At 37.2% G+C, this 18,478-nt stretch overlaps 1 protein-coding gene across 1 annotated transcript in view; it reads right to left on the reverse strand.

Moving 5' to 3' along the window:
* The window catches only part of MAP3K5 (mitogen-activated protein kinase kinase kinase 5), a 98,162-nt gene that overhangs the window by 10,739 nt on the left and 68,945 nt on the right, over positions 1-18,478 (reverse strand). Inside the window, exons 13-24 of the mRNA XM_066545685.1 lie at positions 17,583-17,678; positions 16,037-16,118; positions 14,461-14,594; positions 10,435-10,562; positions 9,354-9,490; positions 8,635-8,740; positions 7,504-7,661; positions 6,847-7,024; positions 6,017-6,037; positions 4,768-4,945; positions 4,500-4,668; positions 1,488-1,673 (exon numbers count right to left, since the gene is read on the reverse strand). Of these exons, the coding sequence (XP_066401782.1) occupies positions 1,488-1,673; positions 4,500-4,668; positions 4,768-4,945; positions 6,017-6,037; positions 6,847-7,024; positions 7,504-7,661; positions 8,635-8,740; positions 9,354-9,490; positions 10,435-10,562; positions 14,461-14,594; positions 16,037-16,118; positions 17,583-17,678 (1,573 nt within the window). The remainder of the gene's footprint in view (positions 1-1,487; positions 1,674-4,499; positions 4,669-4,767; positions 4,946-6,016; positions 6,038-6,846; positions 7,025-7,503; positions 7,662-8,634; positions 8,741-9,353; positions 9,491-10,434; positions 10,563-14,460; positions 14,595-16,036; positions 16,119-17,582; positions 17,679-18,478) is intronic.

Below are 18,478 nucleotides of genomic sequence, written 5' to 3' on the forward strand. Positions count from 1 at the left end.
GGATGTTGTGATTATTAAACACTGTAACCTAAGATCAACTTATTAAGTACTAAGAGCAAGGGAACCACTTTCCCTCACTTTTAGCAGTACCTCAGTCTCTGCAGCATCTGAGGTCTTGATACTGTCCCGGATTTCAGTGTAGAATAGAAATCTATTGTATGGCCAAAATAATTAAGATTGCACACATATAAAGCAAAGTTTTTCTTTTAACTTTCTGTGGGTTTAGTTAAATAACAGATAGTAATGAAAGAGACACTTATCAGTTAAAAAAAGCAACTTGTAATTATGAAGTTAACAGAAAGTAAATTTTTTACTGATAAGAATACAACCCAGGAAATTACTACCAAACAACTGATGCCCAGCAACATCTTTATCAAAGAGCACAAGTATTTATACTATTACCCCCTGCATTGTTTTCTTGACCTTGTATTCTTGTTTTTTCTCCTCCAGTATCAAAACAATATTAATATGAGATTAATAGAGAGAGCTGAAAACATACTCAAAAGAATCAAAAACTTTTGATTTGTAGAAAGATCTCTTTCACAGATTCATTTAACACTTATTTTTAATAAAAGCATCTAATCTTGTTAGTGTAGTCTATGCAACACTTTACATGATATGCCATCCTTCCTGACTTGTCTTCTACTTGTCTGAGTGCCCCAGGTTTGAATTCTAAAAGGCTCATCCACCTCAAATACCTACCTGAATTGTCATTTCATTTTTACTACATGACTTCAGTCTGGACAAGTGATGTTCAGTACAGCTGCACCCTCCCATGTTCATTATTCATCCTAATAATTAAGCCTAACTGTTTGGGAATTAACACTTAAATACATATCTTAAGAAAACATTTGCTGTTTGTAAACTGGCTATTTAAGGGCTACCCATGCATGTGTTTGGCTGCTCAATGTAGGAAACGATAAATCTTGCATTTATTATTAGTAGAAAAGTAACAATCCTCCTTATCCTGCTTATTATAAATTGAAATGATAATTTTAGTTTGGCAGAAATCTGCTAATCAAAATACCAAAAATAAGAATTAATATAGTATTACAAGATAGATAGACTACTATGGGGGGCAATGCATTAATTTGTAAGACAAGTTTAAGAGATCTGCATTTATGTAGGATAAACCTGACATTTATTGTAAGTCTTATTACCCAGGAAACCTTCAAAAATGAGATTTTTTAAAAAGGCTTTCTTGCCTTACTATTATGACACAATATTCACACAATTATTCTGAACTTGCTTTATCTTTAATCAGTAAGATCTCGGTAGTGTTCAGGGTCTGTGTCCTGCCAAAGGATCACAAGGCAACCAAACCAAGTCACTGCTATGGGTTCAGATTTTGCTATTACAGTTTCAAAGCCCTCAAATATTATTGTTTCAGCAGCTCTGGGTGGAAGTTAAACAAGTTCACTTTGATCCTGGTTTATTTCGTTTTTTCAGTTTAGGTGAACAAATTTCTGAGTAAAAACGCAACTTACAGCATCTTGAAAACCAAACAGCACAAGCTGCACTTGGCTGATACCATGGCTATCAAAGTCCAACTCCAGCTTCAATTTTGAAAGCGTGGTTGCGATGATTTTGCGATCAGTGGACCGTACAAACTCTCTGAGGCTGGAAACGAGTGTTGTGATATGTTCCCATTTTAGCTTGGGTTCTTCAGCTCCCTGGGAGAAGAGAGGGGAAAAGAAATAGTTTTGATAGTCATCTTTTTGAAACATACATCCAGAAAGACTTCAGTAAATAATGTCAGCCGGCACTATGGGTTTTCAGAAACTCTGCTGCTATGGTTAAGGGGAAGGTGCAGCTGCAGGTCAGGTGCTGGTGGCAGCATAACTGCAGCAGCACAGAGCTCTGGGGCTGGGCTCCCTGGGGACAGGCAGGGAGGAACTCATTGAACAGGTAGCTGACTTCATTTTACACCATTTGCTGAAGAATGTGTGCACACTGTAGTGTGTATGTGTCTTTGTACAGCAATGAATAAAGATATGAATAAATATACTGTGCACTGGGTACTACAAATGACTCATAATTGCAAACACACACATGCTTTGCAGTGCTTCTAATTTCTGGGTGCCTCTCAGAGACAATGTGCAAAGTCCTACAGCAGCATTTAAAAGAAGAGATTAGTCAAAGTTATGCAGGAGGCTTACAAAGGTACTCCTTGTTTCTTATGTAATTTCCTAATTTCCCTTAATACAGAACTTCTACACTTGGCTGTTCTTAAAGCAAGTCTACAAAGATCTCACCTTTCTAGTATAAATATTCATATGCCTATTTTTAAAAGCTTTTGTGATCATGAGCTACCAAAAGCAAAAAGCTCAAAAGCATTCATCAGAATAACCAGCCTAAGTAACCAGGAAGCAGAGCACTGTATTTGCTCTTATAATTAAAGTTATGCTAAGTGAATGCCAATTTCAAAGCCAAATCTTAAATTAAGCCAGAGTTGTAGTTCAACATGAAGTATTAGATGCTTATTCTGAAGGAAGTAAAGTAAATATTTATATAGACTAAGGATATCCAACATTGATTTCTGTAAAAGAAGGACATATGGTGTTTGGTTCTATTGCATTTGCCAGTTTTATGCCATGAATGTTACGGCTGGCCAGACACCAAGAACTCTTGTTTGCCAGTAACACTGAGCTTTTAACTATAGTCAAGTAATTCTGATCAAGGTGAAACAAGGATAATTTTATTGAGAAAGAAGCTTAAAAAAACTTCTAGTGCAGTCAAAAATACCACTGACTAAAACATCCACCTAAGATAAAAGGTCCTAGCCTCTGATCTTGATCTGCTTTGAAGAATTCACCTGATGATTTTCTACGCAGAAGTGGATCTCTCACTGCTCTGCAGTAGCCAATCTTCTTTCCAGGTAAATAATTAAAAAGCCATTAGGGCAGATAGGTAAAGGCACACCATAGCCCTTGACTAGAAGATCCAAGTCCACCAAGGCACTAGGCACCATGGGGACAGGAGGAGCAGTATGACTTGCTAATTAGAAATAGTGACCTATTTTGTGAGGAGTATTCTCCTCCCCTAGCCCTCAAACCCAATGACTTTACTGAAAGCTTTCTTGTGAAATGTGTTTGTGAAGAGAAAAACTCTATGAAATCCTAAACCCTGATGAGGCCTAACAAGCAAGCCAGGCTTGTTCTATTAGTAATTTCTTGCATCTGACTCCCAAAACAGTCTTTGGGAGTCAGAGCTCATCATCCTTTTGAAGGGCAGCCAGTCACATGAACATGAGTTTTGAACTCTTTGGCTCTAAAATTCTGCGTCTCTGCTTCTCTCTCAAGCTGTTCCAGCCCAAGCTGAGAAAGGCATGAAACACTGAGCACACTCTCTGGGATTTGTGATTGAGTTTCAGCCTCTCACAATCACTGATTATTACTTGCATACACATGCAAAAACTGTGTCTTTTACAACAACACTCTCACAAAGCACAGATCACAAATGTCTTTCTCACTGCCTTATCTTTTAATATTTTCTGTAGTTACTAGGATAACTGTGGGTTGTTCTCTCCCCCTCCCAAGAGTTAGAAGCTGTTTTTATTTGCATGGCACCCATTTCCATTTATATGCATAATAATCATACTGGTTTGTGTCAGTTTCTAAACACTAGTGTCTTTAGAAGATGAGTTGTCATGTTTTATACAAATGTTTTAGACCAGCAATACTTTGCCTTGAGAGTGAAGTGAATTAATTAACTACTAACACACACATAAACAAGAACAAAAAATCCTCTCTTCCAATTACAGTGTTGCAACACTTAGCAGTGAGGTCATGATCTGTTATTTCTTCAGTGTTGTCCTGAACTGATACATCATCATAATGAATCATCCCCACAAAAGAGTGCCAAAAGGTCATTCTGCAATTATTTTGTTGATTGTTGTAGCTCTCACAATTACTACATCTTCGCTCCTTACGTGCTCCCAACCACACTGAAGGATAGCTGCAATTTGTTTTCTTCCCAGCCCCCTCTTTCCCCTGTTATGGCTGTTGGCTAGGAGGCAATGGTGTATCCATCAGCCCCATTTTTTCTATACAATAGCCTAACATAAGGCCAGAGCAGGCCAAAGGACCTAAACCTCCCTCTGTCAAACCAGTCAGTCGGAACACAGAACTTTAAAAGGAGGTCAAGATAGTCCACTCTTGGAGATCATCTACCGTATATGAGTTACTCAAATTTGAAAAGCACTGGAAAAATAGAGTATCATGAAAACATGTTTTTCTGTTGTCTTGCCAGTACTAATACCCAGGTATATACATAGTAATTACAAACAAAAAAGGCCTATTTAATGCATCATGAACAATTTCAAAGCCTGTTTTTAATAGCCCAAATCAAACAGTAAAAAAAAAGCTTACATGGTGTATGCTTTCTAGTTTAATCAAACTTCATTTCTAGTTGCTTTACTATGTTTAATTTCAAGAGTTCCAGGTAACTGCAGAGAAGTCTTAGAATTCCATAAAATTCTTGCTGCCCTCTGAAATTACCTGAGTCAGAGCTTCCATCAGGTTCCTCACCACCTGCTCTTGGTCCTCAGTTAATATTCTGTGGAGGGTGGCTCTCCTTTCACTATCCTTCTTCAGCATGAAAAACCCAGAATCTTTCTCTTCAGGTGAAGGAGGTGCACTGTGATCCTCAAAATGTTCATCTGGGATGCTGAATAACATTACAAAAAGAAAAGAAACATTACAAAAACCATCCTGATGCACACATTCCTAATCTACTGTCTAACAAAAATGTCAGGTAGCTCTTTACCTCAGAAAAAGGGACCGGATTCCCTTCCCATCTTTTTCTCCACAGGATTTGGCTCTTGTTTTGAAAGAGAATGGATCAATTTTTAATTCTGTATCAGGTGAGACAGAACCATATTCACTGCTGCTACTTGTATCTTCCACCAGAACAGGGACAGGTAAGGATATGCTCCGAAGATACTCTATTTGTATAGGAATATTAAGAAATTAGAATTTAATAATGCCATCAGAGTTTTGAAGTGAAGATTATTTTTTCAGAGGAGACAGAAAAACTCCAGCCTTCCCTCATACAAACACAAAATATTAGAGAAAAATTGACAAAAAACACCTAAAACTTTTTTGTCTGGAATAGAGTTATCTTTCAGGTATGTTTTTATTCCTGAAAGATGGAAATGCTGGGCTTCTTGCGAGTTCATTCACAGAACTTCAACACTGAAGTGAACGTGCATCCCCTATCATGACTTCCTGCAATAGGAAAACTTTTCTATAGGGTAAGTTGTCCAAGCACCTTCCAAGATCTTAATATTATAGGTGTATATATTTATATATACACTACACATAAGTGTAGATACTAAAACAGATATTAGATACATTTCTTCATCAAATTCATTTGTACAAGTTTAATTAATTCATAACCATTGACTAATAATAATAAACATGCAGTGAAATCATAACTTTTAGTTTTAAATCCAGAGCACACATTGCCACTGCAGGAAACTACTCATATCTATTTCACATATGCACATTTGAAAATGTACTTTAATATCCATTCAGCATGAAGGTAACTATGTGTGTGTTCAGTTCCCTCCTGCACTCTCTCAGTTAATTTCCTGAAAGAGAGGAGTATCCTGTATCCTGGTCTGACAAGGGGTCCCAAATGCATTCTGGTTTGTCACTTACAGAATTTAGTCTAATAAAAATCTATGCTCTCACTCTCCATAAACCTTGGTTCTGTGGCTACTATAAAACAGCCATTGGTTTCCACCAAAAGTCCCCATAAATGACAGCACAGCCCTACAAGCCTGTATCACCCACCTGCCTGCACAATTAAGCCATAGTCTGGTAGGATTAAAAACAGTACTTCAGATATGCACAATGAGTTAGATGTTCCTAACAGAGAAGGGTCACTTATCTTCACAATTGTGACCACTTCTCTTTCCATCTTTTTAGTGTTGAGAAATTATACAAGGATAAGTGATAACTACAGTATCTACACAGGTATGGTTTTGATGGAGAAGTAGGTTAAAACTCACCATTTTGGTTGGCTGAAAGGACTGTGTGAGAAAAGGAAAGAGAAAAAAGGAAGTTAAATATGCTGAAATTAACTGAGAAAAGTCTAAAGGGTAACTTCCCATTTTTATGGATTATCTCAATTCTCCTGGCTGCAGTCTCCAAAAGTGTAATCTATTGCAATTTAATTTTATTCTGAGGGGGTGGAAACCACAATAAAAGTGATCATCAACTATCATCTCTTTACCTGATATTTTTATTTCTTTAATATCATGCTAAAAATATACAGAAGATATTTTCCCAAGTATATATCTACACACAATAGAATATGTTATTACTGCTCTCAAAACTCCTTCCCTACTTTCCATAATTTAGAACACTACAGGAAATGAACACTTCCTGAAATGAAATTTCATGAAACAAAAATAATGCAGTGTATGCACATTTGCTATGGGACAAAGATTAATTCTGCTTATGTAGAAAACTCCACTGAGATTTAATAGCCTGTTCTAACCTTACACAAAATATACTCTATATAAATATACTTTCAATGAAAACATATGCAAATTTAAAAAGAGGGAAAATGAAACAAAAATGCAACAACCATAAAAGCTGCACAAAATCACAGACTTTTAAAAAATACTAGAAATATTTCTATAAATTGACTTCTGCGACAATATGGTAACAGAATTCTGATACAACAGCATTTCAGCAGTAAGCTGCCAGTAGAGAAGGCCACAACTGAGCATTCACATGGGATGGAGATCCAGTGTGTTCACCTTAAAGACTAAATCAGCAGTTCCAGGAAACATGGGCAAGAGGAAACTTCCAGATTGAATTTAGCAATGCTTACCTGAGAGCTTTGAAGGAGACTTTCTTTTCTTGCTTGAAACCTTCAAGAATTCATCTATAAGTAGCTCATGAGCAAAAGCTCGTTTATCAGGATCTGGTTCAAAGCAACGCAATATGAAAGCCTTGGCTTCTGCAGACATGGATTCGGGAATTTCTGGGTGTATTTTAAACATCCCCACCTGAGACAAATAAAGGGAGAAACAATGGCCTGAACTGTTCTTCCTCCCAAACGCTAAACAACATCAAAAAACTGTTTAGATAGTAGAAGTGGTATATCATTTTCAGGTTTTAATATTAACCTTATACAACTAGTTTATTAATTCAGAGAAAAAAACCCAAACTATTACAAACTGCATAAACAATTGCATTTAAAAATCCCCACAGCTGCAAGTAGAGGCTCTTCACAAAGCAGAGAACTGTTTCTTTTTCTCAGTTTGGTGTTTTTTCTTAACACCCAGGCTCCTGAATATCTGCTACCTTTCTACTAATCTGTTCAAAAATACAGAGTGCTCCCTCTCAGGTGAATCAGATTATTGTTCTTAAGAGAATCCAAGCACTTCCTTTATCTCCCTTTCTTACAACCTTTAATTCTCCAAAACAGTCATCAGATTTCCTATGTTTAGAAATATGACTCAGCTGTACAAAAAAGATATCTGACCTTAAACATGGCTGCTTGAGGTTCTCCCAGTTCATAAAATGGGGGTTTCCCTGTAGCCATCTCAATGATTGTGCATCCCAAAGACCAGATGTCTGCAGCCTTCCCATAGCCACGTGGCCCTTTGTCTATGATCTCTGGTGCCATATACTGGAGGGTACCTGTTTAAAACACACTCTTTTTTGTTTACTTAGGTGTAATAATGCTGCAAATAGATAGCTAAAAGACAAGAGGAACAAAATGACTGAGGAGTGAGCAATATCAGAAGAGTTAAAAAATCTCCTTTTATTATTCAAAATTCAAAAATTTTCACATGCATTCTATATAAAACTCAAAATACTGCTCAAGATATTAAAGCATTTGGTATCATCTACTGATCTGGAGATCGCTTTTCAATGTCCAATGACAACTGCTAAATGTTTCAATGAGCTTTCAATCAAGGATCAAAGAGAGCTTTCTTTTTTTTTTTTTTTATCTTAAGATTAAAATATGGGAAAGAACTCTGAATTGTACCCAGAGCGGAAAAGGAAGAGAAACCTGAGATCTTAACCTAAAAGAGTAGGTGAGATGAACATTTTCTTCTGAAGTAAGGGAATTAATGCGACACATCATCCTGCACTCTGTTCCTTTTTCAGAAGCAATGGAAGGGCAAAGGATGGAATTAAAGTAACAACAGCCACTTCTCATTTTACATAACTATTTAATGCAGTGTCACTGCATGATTTAACACCCAAATCAAATTATCAAGCAGAGGGAGGAGTAACTGAATGACAGGTTCTGCAGATATGCAATTCTGGCCATGAAGTCAGGATGTCCAAGCCAATCATGAAAGAAAAAGATCAGCAAGATGAAAAAGCTACACGCACAAAGGAGACAGACTCAAATAAAGCACAGGAGAGACACAGCTCTTCTGCTGTAGAGGACTTTGATGTCACAAGTGGAACATCCAAAACAGCACTCTCTTTGAACAGTGCATGCAAGTACAGCGTGTAGCTTAAGATTATATCTCCGAAAGTTATTCTTCCAGTAACCTTTTATACTGATTTGAAGTCAATGAAAGTTCAGCATCTGTGGATTCTGACCCTACATACACAGTTCGAGTGAGGATAAGAAAAATCTCCTCTGGGAACATACCAGTGAAGGTTTCAGTACAAGGATTGATTCCTGCAAGTCTCTTTGAAGTTCCAAAGTCTGAAATCTTTAACACTCCACTGTATGTGTTGATAAGCACGTTATCACCCTGAGGAAAAGAACATGCAGAGCAATTATTATTCTCTGCAGACCCTTTATCTAAGACTTTTTGCATAACCTGTTTCTACAACACACTCTTTACTAAGTAAGTGACTTCTTAAGAGAGGAGATGAAAGAGAAATCAATAGTGTTCCTGCCATATGCAATCCCATTAACAAAACCTTCATCTTAGAGTGAATTTCCCCTCTTACCAGAAGGAGTTCAGTTAAAGAATACTAAAAGAGGGAAAATGGCTTTTTTTTTAAAAAACAAGCCAAGCACTTTTTCATCTGCAATCTCCTTGGAAAAGAACTTGCTAATTATACCATCCACAATCTTCTTCACCTCAATCAGATTTTATGAAAGTTCAGTCATGTCTTTGAAACCAGAAAACAAAGTATCTACTTTGTCATATATTAGGTTGCTATATGAGAATTTTCCTAAAATAAAAAAAAAACCCCATATTTTGTTGGTGCAAATTGAAATCAACAATGGTTCACCTATGTAACCCATGGCTGAGTATAGCAGAGAGCTTTCAGAAAAAAAGGTTTTAAATTAAAGGATAAATAAATGGTTATGCAGCTACATAACACTGTCAGGCTTAGTTCTCTGCAAATCCTTACCTTTATGTCTCGATGCACTATTTGATTATCATGGAGGTATTTTAATCCTTCAAGAATCTGCTTGGTGTAAAAGCCAATTGTCTGCTCATTATTTTTTAATGGTCCCCACTTTGATCGTAGAAGAGCAGAAAGACTGCCTGTAATTTTGGAGAGCAAAAAGTGAGAATAAAAATCCAATTAAATTCTGCTTTCTCCCCCAAAGGTAAAAACGTAACAAGAAGCATCAATCCCAATCCAAGTGTAGGCATCTTGTCTATAACCAAAGTCCTCTCCAGTCAAATGCTTTCTTGCATCACCACTGGCCTGTGCAATTAAAGAGAGAGTATCAGTATCCCCTGGGCAGTTTGCAAAAACTGAAGCCCATGGGAAGGACTTGCATTGGAGAAGATCATGGAGGACTGTCTCTCTTGGAAGGGACCCCATCCATGCTGGAGCAGGGTAAGGAAGTGAGGAGTCCTCCTCTTGAGGAGGAAGGAGTGACAATTTCCATGAACTGACCACTTTCCCCATCCCCCTGCACCACAGGTAGGAGAAGAGAAAATCCTAAGTGAATCTAAGTCCAGAAAGAAGGGAGGGGTAGCAGGAATGTGTTTCTAAGATTTGGCTGTATTTCTCATTACCCTACTCTGATTGGGTTGACAATGAATTAAATGAGTCTCCCCTAGTCAAGTCCATTTTGCCTGTGAGGGTAACTGATGAGTGATCTCTCCCTGCCCTTATCATGACCCATGAGCCTTGGGTTGCATTTTCTCTCCCCTATCCAGCTGAGGAGCAGAATGACAGAGTGGCTTTGGTGGGCACCTGGGATCCAGCCAAGGTCAGTCCATCACTGATTTGTAGGTAAATGGAGCTCAACTGCTATAGCAATGATCTGAGATTTATTGGTAGCACACCATATCGAACTACTCAAGCAGTTTGAAGACACAGTTTTCCCTATTGATTTCAGAAAGAGACACTGTAGAATATTACATCTGTATGAAATATGTCTCATGGCCCTATTATATGTTTTTATACTTTTAAAATGCTAAAAAAAACAAAAAAACACAATCAACCACCAAACCAGTCTTCTCCCAAAACTTACCACCTGGCACCTGTTCCATGAATATTTTGATGAAGCCATTCTCACTAAGAGAACCTAAATACTGGACAATGTTCTTATGTTTGAGATGCTTATGCAAAGCTATTTCTTCATGCAGAGGTTGGGAGTACCTGGAAAGCAAAGAAGCAGTTTATTCTTCACCTTGGTGAAAAAAGCCTTGAAACAGCTTACTTTGAAAATGAGTATTTGTTAAATGAATTTAACAACACTGTTTGTGACCAGCACATACTAAAATATTATGTGTTCATATGTAAATACAAATAACATATAAAAAAATATAATATTGTGTATTCATACATACAAAATGTTACAAACATACATAGAGTGAGGAAAAATAATTCTGAAAAATAAACTACACTCCACTCTAATTCCAAGAGAACAGTTGTGAAAGTGGTTGGATTCATATTGGTGCCAAAGTGAACTAGTAAACTATAAAGCCAGTGTATAAATAAAAACAGTTCAATAATGACAATTAATCACCATTTAAATTTTATGTTAGAAGCCTTTGCTGAAGTCTAGATGGGGCATCAGAGTAAGAAAACAGAAATAATTAATCAAGATATATTTAAAACAACAGATCGAAACAACTTTACCAAATTCAATTTAGTCCAAGGTAAAGTATTTTTAAGAGATATGCTTTTCAACAGGCTTTTTGGCAAGAAAGTTTCTGGAGTCAGGATCTGTCTCCAGTGTTGAACACCACCAGAATTCAGCAGCTGATGTGCTGAGGTAATGTATTAGTTCCATCCTGAGACTCTTCCTAACTTAGGCCTGCCCTAATCCTTCCCTTGGAGGTGGGTCAGCTGTCAGATTTTGTGTATTTTCTGTGTATTTCTGGCAAAATGAAGACAATATGCTGACAGTCTGGTAGCTATCTTCTCTAAAGCACTAACATCTGTGGCAACACTTTCAGGGTAGCTGAAATAGATGAAGGACACCGACCTCCTTCTGTCAGTCCAAATGTGAAAAGTAGTTGCAGCATTTGCAATTGAGGTTGTTGTGGGAAAAGTACCTGTGACTTTCACTCCCTTTTATCACCTCTCCCTCAAAGAGCATCAAGCTACTAGTGGAGGTTGAACTCTTAATATGGTGTAGGGAAAAGAAAAAAAAAGTGATCATCTGAAAATCCCACTGGAGAATAACTGTTGTAGAAAATAATTATTTGGTTAATGAAAAGTATGATTATGCAACTCTGAGTCCGTTTACTAAAAACTAATTTGAGTTTTGTCTTACCTCTCCACATGATTATAAATATTCTGACTACATTGTTAGTCATACAGAAATGCAAAATCAAAGATTGCATTCCTGAATTAATATCTCATTCCTGCTAATGAGATATTAATTCTGAGCAGCAGCAGAGAGACCATTATAATCCTTCCACCTGCACTTTTAAACAGCACAGTTGAGACTTGAGCAACAAAATAATTTTTCAAATAAAGTAAAGCCATAAGAAAATTTTTCCCTAGGATGAAGCACTTTTTGTTTTAGAATTTAATCACTAGAAGACTTTAAATGGTATGAACAAAAATTCTTAATCATCATCATAGAATGGTTGGAATTAGGGAGCGACTTTAAAGCTTCAACCCTCCTGTCATGTGAAAGGCTATCTCCCACTGGACCAAGTTGCTCAAGGCTTTATCCAAGCTGGCCTTGTCAGTCTCTCTTCCCTTATCTGCCACTGCTGTAACCCTGTCACAGAAGGCCATCAAATTTGTTAGGTGTGATTTGTCCTTAGTGTTGCCACGTCTGCTGTCACCAATCATCTCATTATTTTCCATGTGCCTTAACACAGTTTTAAAGAGCACCTATTCCATGATCAAAATCAACAGAGAGGTGGAACCTTTATTAAGTTCCCTGGCTCTTCCTTATTCCCTTTTTAAAAACAGGGGGTTTATTTCCCTTTTCTGGTCTGTGGGAACCCATGGATGCAACTCTTCAGGCCCCATGGACATGTGCATGTTCAGGTTCCTCAGATGGCCTCAAACCTGATCTTCTACAGAGTGTGGTTTTTGATTCTCCCAATCCCTACCCTTGCCTCCTGTGGCTTGGATGGTGTGGCTGGAGCAATTGTTGAAGACTCAGCCTTCTAATGTCCTGGATACCCAGGCCTCTTGTTTCTTCCTGGAGAAGGTCCACATGTTCCCTAGCCTTTCTTTATCACAATGTACTTACAGAAGCTTTTCATGATGTCCTTGACATCCCTGGTGAGATTTACTTCTGTTAGGTACTTTTGCTTTCCTAACCTGATCCCTGGCTGCTCACACAATATCCAATTTCTCTGTATTCCTCCCAGGCTACGTGTCCTTGCTTCCACCCTTTGTAGGCTTCCTTTTTATGTCTGAGTTTTCCAGGAGATGCTTTTTCCTTCAAACAGCTCTCCTGGCTTTTTTTCCTGGTTTCCTCTTTGTTGGAATGGAGAATGTGTCTCTGTAGTCTAACATTTCCTGACAAGTATATTATTCAATAGCTTTTATTCAACATATAGCAAAATTGAAGACTCGCTGTTTTTTGCATAGAAATATTTTAATTTCCAGCCCTGCCTGACTCAGAACTTATATATTTTTTACAAATTCAAAAGGTGGTAATTCTTACTTATAAAATAATACAAATTAACTTCAGAGATTGTTTTCTTTCAATAGACTTCTTTCAAGGTGTGAAAAGATCAGGTTACAACTAACCAGAAATGAATTAATAAATTTTTCTTACTTTGCTATTAAAAGAAGAATACTTGAAATTCTTTCTGGAAGCCTCTAAATATTTAGATGAAAGACTAACAGCCTCCTAACAATCTCTTTTTGTGGTACCCTTCGCACATTGAACCTGAAACCTTTTCTGTTAAAAATTCTTTTAAAATGTGTATTGGAGAAGAAAAATCTGGATTTTTTTTTCTTTGAAGTAGTTACTGCTGTATTCAGGCTATTTTTCTATTAATCACAGTTGTTACAAGAAAATTCTTCTAACATACACAAAACTTGCAACTATTTTGGGTCAACAGATTATTTTATGCAATAAGGCCATACTTTCTGGGAAATCATAACATATATTGAAGTTCAATTTGGAATAACAATATAGAGGATGGAAGGATTCCCCTCTCCATAATCTAAGTTCTAATACCTTTAAGAGATTATGAGAATGGAGAAATTATTAAACCACATATTCATTTGACCAGCCAATCTATAAATGAGTTCCAAAAGATCAAGAAGGGCTAATTTTTAAACATCAAAGAAAAAATAAGTCAGAACAGAATAATGAAAAAGACAGACCCATGAAGAAGAAACTGAGCTAAGCTTGACAGTTTAATACAATCAGTTTCCCTTGGAAACTCTTTAGATTTCATATCACTTTTATCACAATATTTGTGGAAATCTGTGTATGCAAAATAGCATAAGACTATGAAGACTGGTAGACTTCATATACACAAATACTAAGGACATGAAGTGGCTGGTCCTTACATGGAAAACTTAATACAGGAGAGAGAGTTACACATACAAAGACACTCAGCATTAAAAAAAAATTAACAAAGAGATTATTCCACATGATTTATTCTAATGTTGAGGCTTCAAAATATTTGGTGCAAAAACAAGAAAGAAAAATGTCTTTATCAACAATTCAGGCCTGGAATTTTAAAGGACTGCACAAATAATGAATTTCAATAGGTCTTTTATGAGGACATGCCAGAGTATGTCTAGGTAGATAGGGCTCATGACCAGATGTTTGAAGTAATATTCGGCACTTCAATGGGTTTTTTGTTTAGTTTTCATTTGTTTCAAAGAAAAAAACACTAGTACCAAACCCAGCAAACACCTAAATTCTCAATTGTGATCACAATCTACTCCACAACTTGGAAACATTTAATTACAAAGAAAGGGAACACTACTATATACTGCAGACAGGTAATTTATTGGCAGCTTTGTCGAAGAGGCACTCTTTGATCAGCAAATTGATTGAACACATTAATGATGAAATCATGTAATGCCCAAAATTTGGAATTAGCCAGAGTTACTATACCTGCTGTCTCTCTCTGGGATTTCTTTAATTGCAATTCTGACTTGATTGCTCAGATCTCGTCCTGCATACACAATGCCGTACGTTCCTTTTCCCAGAATGACTCGCTCACCATTCTCATCATACTCATAATCATACTGCAGAGCAAACAACAACAACAACATGAAATGGAGCAGAAGGATAACACTTATTCCATCTGACCCTGTGATCATAACTAAGGCATCCAAGATGCCAGTAGCTTTCTGCAGAACACAGAGGATGAAGGAAAAATAACACTTTAAGATGACAACTGGGATGCCGTGCAGACACATCGATGTTTCCCCAGTGGCTTCTGAGGTAGCCTTTTCAGGGAAGAGCTGAGCTGGGCTCTACCCAGTCGGTGCAGTTCCAAATCGCGTCTCAGAGAGCAGCTCCCGCAGCTCTGCCAGCAGGAGCTCTACAAGCAGAGCCGACAACAGAGGGCACTCACTGTGCGCCAGACGGAGAGCCCAGCTCCTGCTCGGGCACAGGGAGCAAGGCAGGACACACTTCATTCCTCCCAGGGGCTCTCCTGACCTCCCCACGGCTTCCAAAACCAGCACAGCCTCAATTCTGACACTGCCAGGTCTGCCAGCAGACTGTGCCAATGGAGGTTAGTCAGCACTGCAGCGCATTTAAGCGTGGTTTCAACTGAGTTGGAATTTCAAACAGCCTAAGGCCAGCCCCAAAACATTTGTTAGAGAGATTACCAATGGGTCCCCTTGTGTAACGCAGACACAGAATTTCACAAGCTCACTCCTGTGCTAAACCCAGTAGCTTAGGCCTAGTTAAAGTATTTTTTTTATTTTCTTCCATATAAAGACAGCTATCTTTTTAATAAAAGAAAGAATTCACTACTTCTTTTAGTAGTTTGTTTCAACAATGAATTATTCTCATGGTTGTCAAGCCTCTTAATTAATTTTTTTTGTTTTCATTATTAAATTACATTTTTATTCAACAAAGTAAAGAGACCATTAGCACATTGCTATTTTTCCTGCAAAAATACTTACCACTGTAATGAAGTCACCCACTGCTTTTCTTTTTGCTAAAATAAACAAACAGGCACCCTAAGGTTCTCAACAGAGGCTCTTTTTCTCTGCCCCGAGTCACCCTAGTGGTTTCCCTGTGTTCAATCTCTGATTTCAGAGAGAGAATGTTATAAAATGTGTTATAAAATGCTAACATCAAAATGGGGACAGAGAGCTGTCTGTATTCATCACACAGCACTGACTCTCTCAGTTAGTTATGGATGTCTCTAGAGCTTCAAAACACCAGAATTTCATGTGATAGGACAGGGGCTTAGGTATTCTATTCTGCTCCCTGCCACCTAAAAGAAGGCTTAAACACCTTAAGAACTGCAATTGCACCCAATAGTCTGGTACTACCTCTCCAACTGTGTGTGTGTGTCCAGATAAAACTCCAGGTGAGAACACAGTGTAAACAGTAACTTCACTAATTAACTTCATTAATCCCTAGAAAAGGAATGAATAATTTACTTCAGTGAAGTACTAGACTAGAAGCCCATAATTTTGTATGTTGAGAGAAAAAAAAGCACAAATACCTCTAGAGAGTCTCCATCACATTCCCCTTCCTCTGTAGTCTTCCCCATTTCTTCAGTGATACTGTTCACCATGTCAAAAAATCTGTACCAAAAATAAAAAGGAGAGGAAAAAAGCAAACACACACTTGAGACAGTAACTTGAGACAGTATAGGAACAAAGTAATGAAGGGATCAAGAGAGGAATTAAGTACAGTAATTATTATTTTATATGACTACATATTATGTAATAACAATGTATATATAATTTATACAGCCAGTATAAATTCAGTATTCAAGCTTGCATTTCTTGCAGAAGAAAAATTTTGTTTACATGGTTATTTAGCCATCAAAATCTGAAGTGTTTCTACTCCTTTTGCATGTGCAAAAAATCCATGATATCTGAAATTACCAGTGGAATTAGTATTTCAAAATCCACAGCTCAGTTGAAATGCTTATCCTATGCCACATTTCTTTATGTCCATTGAAAGCACTGAAGCATCATGAGAAGTGCCGGGAAGTTTTGCTACATTTGGAAGAGATTTTGTAGTGTAGGAAGGCTAGCTTCAAGTTTTTCCTTGAATGGAAAGGATTTCATAACCTTTTATTTAAAAAATTATATTATTATACTATTATACTTATACTATATACTTATATTATTATATACTATTATAATTATACTATTATAAATTCTACCCTTTTGAAAGAAGGCAAGTACAAAAACCATGTCATGCTAAGGTATTGCTTACTTATCTCTTCAGAAGAGCTCAGATGTGAAGCGGAATGAACATCATCAAGAACCTATATGAACTGGAATGGATGAAGGACAAGCTAGAGATTGGGCTTTGAGGGGGATCCAGTCATTAATAGAGAGCACCTGCAGTGCTTTTAGGCAAATTTGCAGCCATTTTAGCACAAAAAGATGTGAAATTTCCTTTGGGAGTGCTTCCAGGATCAATTCAACACTACAGCCTCAAGCTTATGGAGCAGAAACACAGCTTAGAGAAACTGAGACACCCCTAATTTTGTGCAACAAAGCTTTGCTAATTTTCCTGCAGAGACAGATGTACAATCTTATTTATGTAAACATATGCTAATAAAAGGAAATCAAGTGTGTTGGTTTTTAATTGTAAGTAAAGCTGTATTTACAGTTACAGAGAAATCTCGACCAGACTTTGTTGTTACTCCAAATGTTCCCACTTCAATAAGTCCTTCTGAAGTTTAGTAGGATGCTTTATTGAACTGGGGGCACACACTTTTAGTAAACCGTAATATTGTAAGTATTACAATACAAATCCCAGAAAGGTGTGTGTAAAAAATAATTAGATTTATAATTGTATTTGCTTCTAATATTTGCCTGAGCTTGTTCTTTGACCCTTCATACATCAGATCTCCAGTGTATTAAGGTACACAGGATGCTGTGCATTAAGCTTCAACACAAAACACACTGATCACTGAGGACGCTCAGATCAACTTTCACCATAGTTCTGAAACAGTCAGTCCCTGTTGTGCGTGCAGGGATCTATCCCATCACAGGCCATGGCTTTTTTAAAATAAGACTGTGACCCACCTCCTACAATGAAGTTCTGTGCAGAAATAGATTTGAAAGTCATCCGAGTTGTGCAGCACATACAAGAAACAGCATCGTTCTTCAAACTTTGAAATGCTGAAAGAACAGCCAAGAAAGTTATTGAAAGATGCATTTAGACTTCTACCAGTTTTGTCAAACCATACAGATCAACCCATTTAACATCGGAAAGCACCAGATTAAATCTGAGAATCCATAGCTTTTCCTTATTGTAAAATGACTCTTTTGTATCCTCCAAAGTTCACATTCTGATGTTTGCTATCATTCAGCTTGCCCCGCTAGTCTACACATTGCTCAACAAATAGTAGGAGCAAAGAAATTCAAAGGAAGATTTCCATTGACCTGTGACATTTTTGTCTTCAGTACATTTAGGTAAAGGCCTTAATTTTAACTCCTGCAACCAGAATGAAACATCCTTTAAGCATCATATTAGAAAGTTAGACTTTGAACTGAAATAAAGAGCTCTTTGTGCTTTAGACATCAGCCACAGCTCAATTTTGAACACAAAATTTTCTACTCAGCTCCTTGTTAATTGGTACCTTGATAGTAAGTAGGAAAACTGTTTTTAAATTAAGTCAGCATCTAAATATGAGGTGAATTACTTTATTACACTTGCCCGCTCACGTCTTCCTTCAGTTTTGGTTTTATCTGCTATAACTGCAGAGCAAAGATAAAAGAGGAGGCATGTATGCCATTTTCTTATGGATGCATGAATGTCTCAGTGCAAAACCAGAAGAGGTGCAAACTCTTGTACAGTTGCCAGTTTTCCACCCCAAGTAGGCGGCAGTTCGTGCAAAGATATTCATTCACCAGAACTGTTTTATATGCATGTCATTACTCCGCTCCTTATAGAAAATATTAAATGTAATTTGAAATAG

Source organism: Molothrus aeneus, chromosome 3 (genome assembly GCF_037042795.1).
Source record: "Molothrus aeneus isolate 106 chromosome 3, BPBGC_Maene_1.0, whole genome shotgun sequence".
Classification (NCBI taxonomy): Eukaryota; Metazoa; Chordata; class Aves; order Passeriformes; family Icteridae; genus Molothrus; species Molothrus aeneus.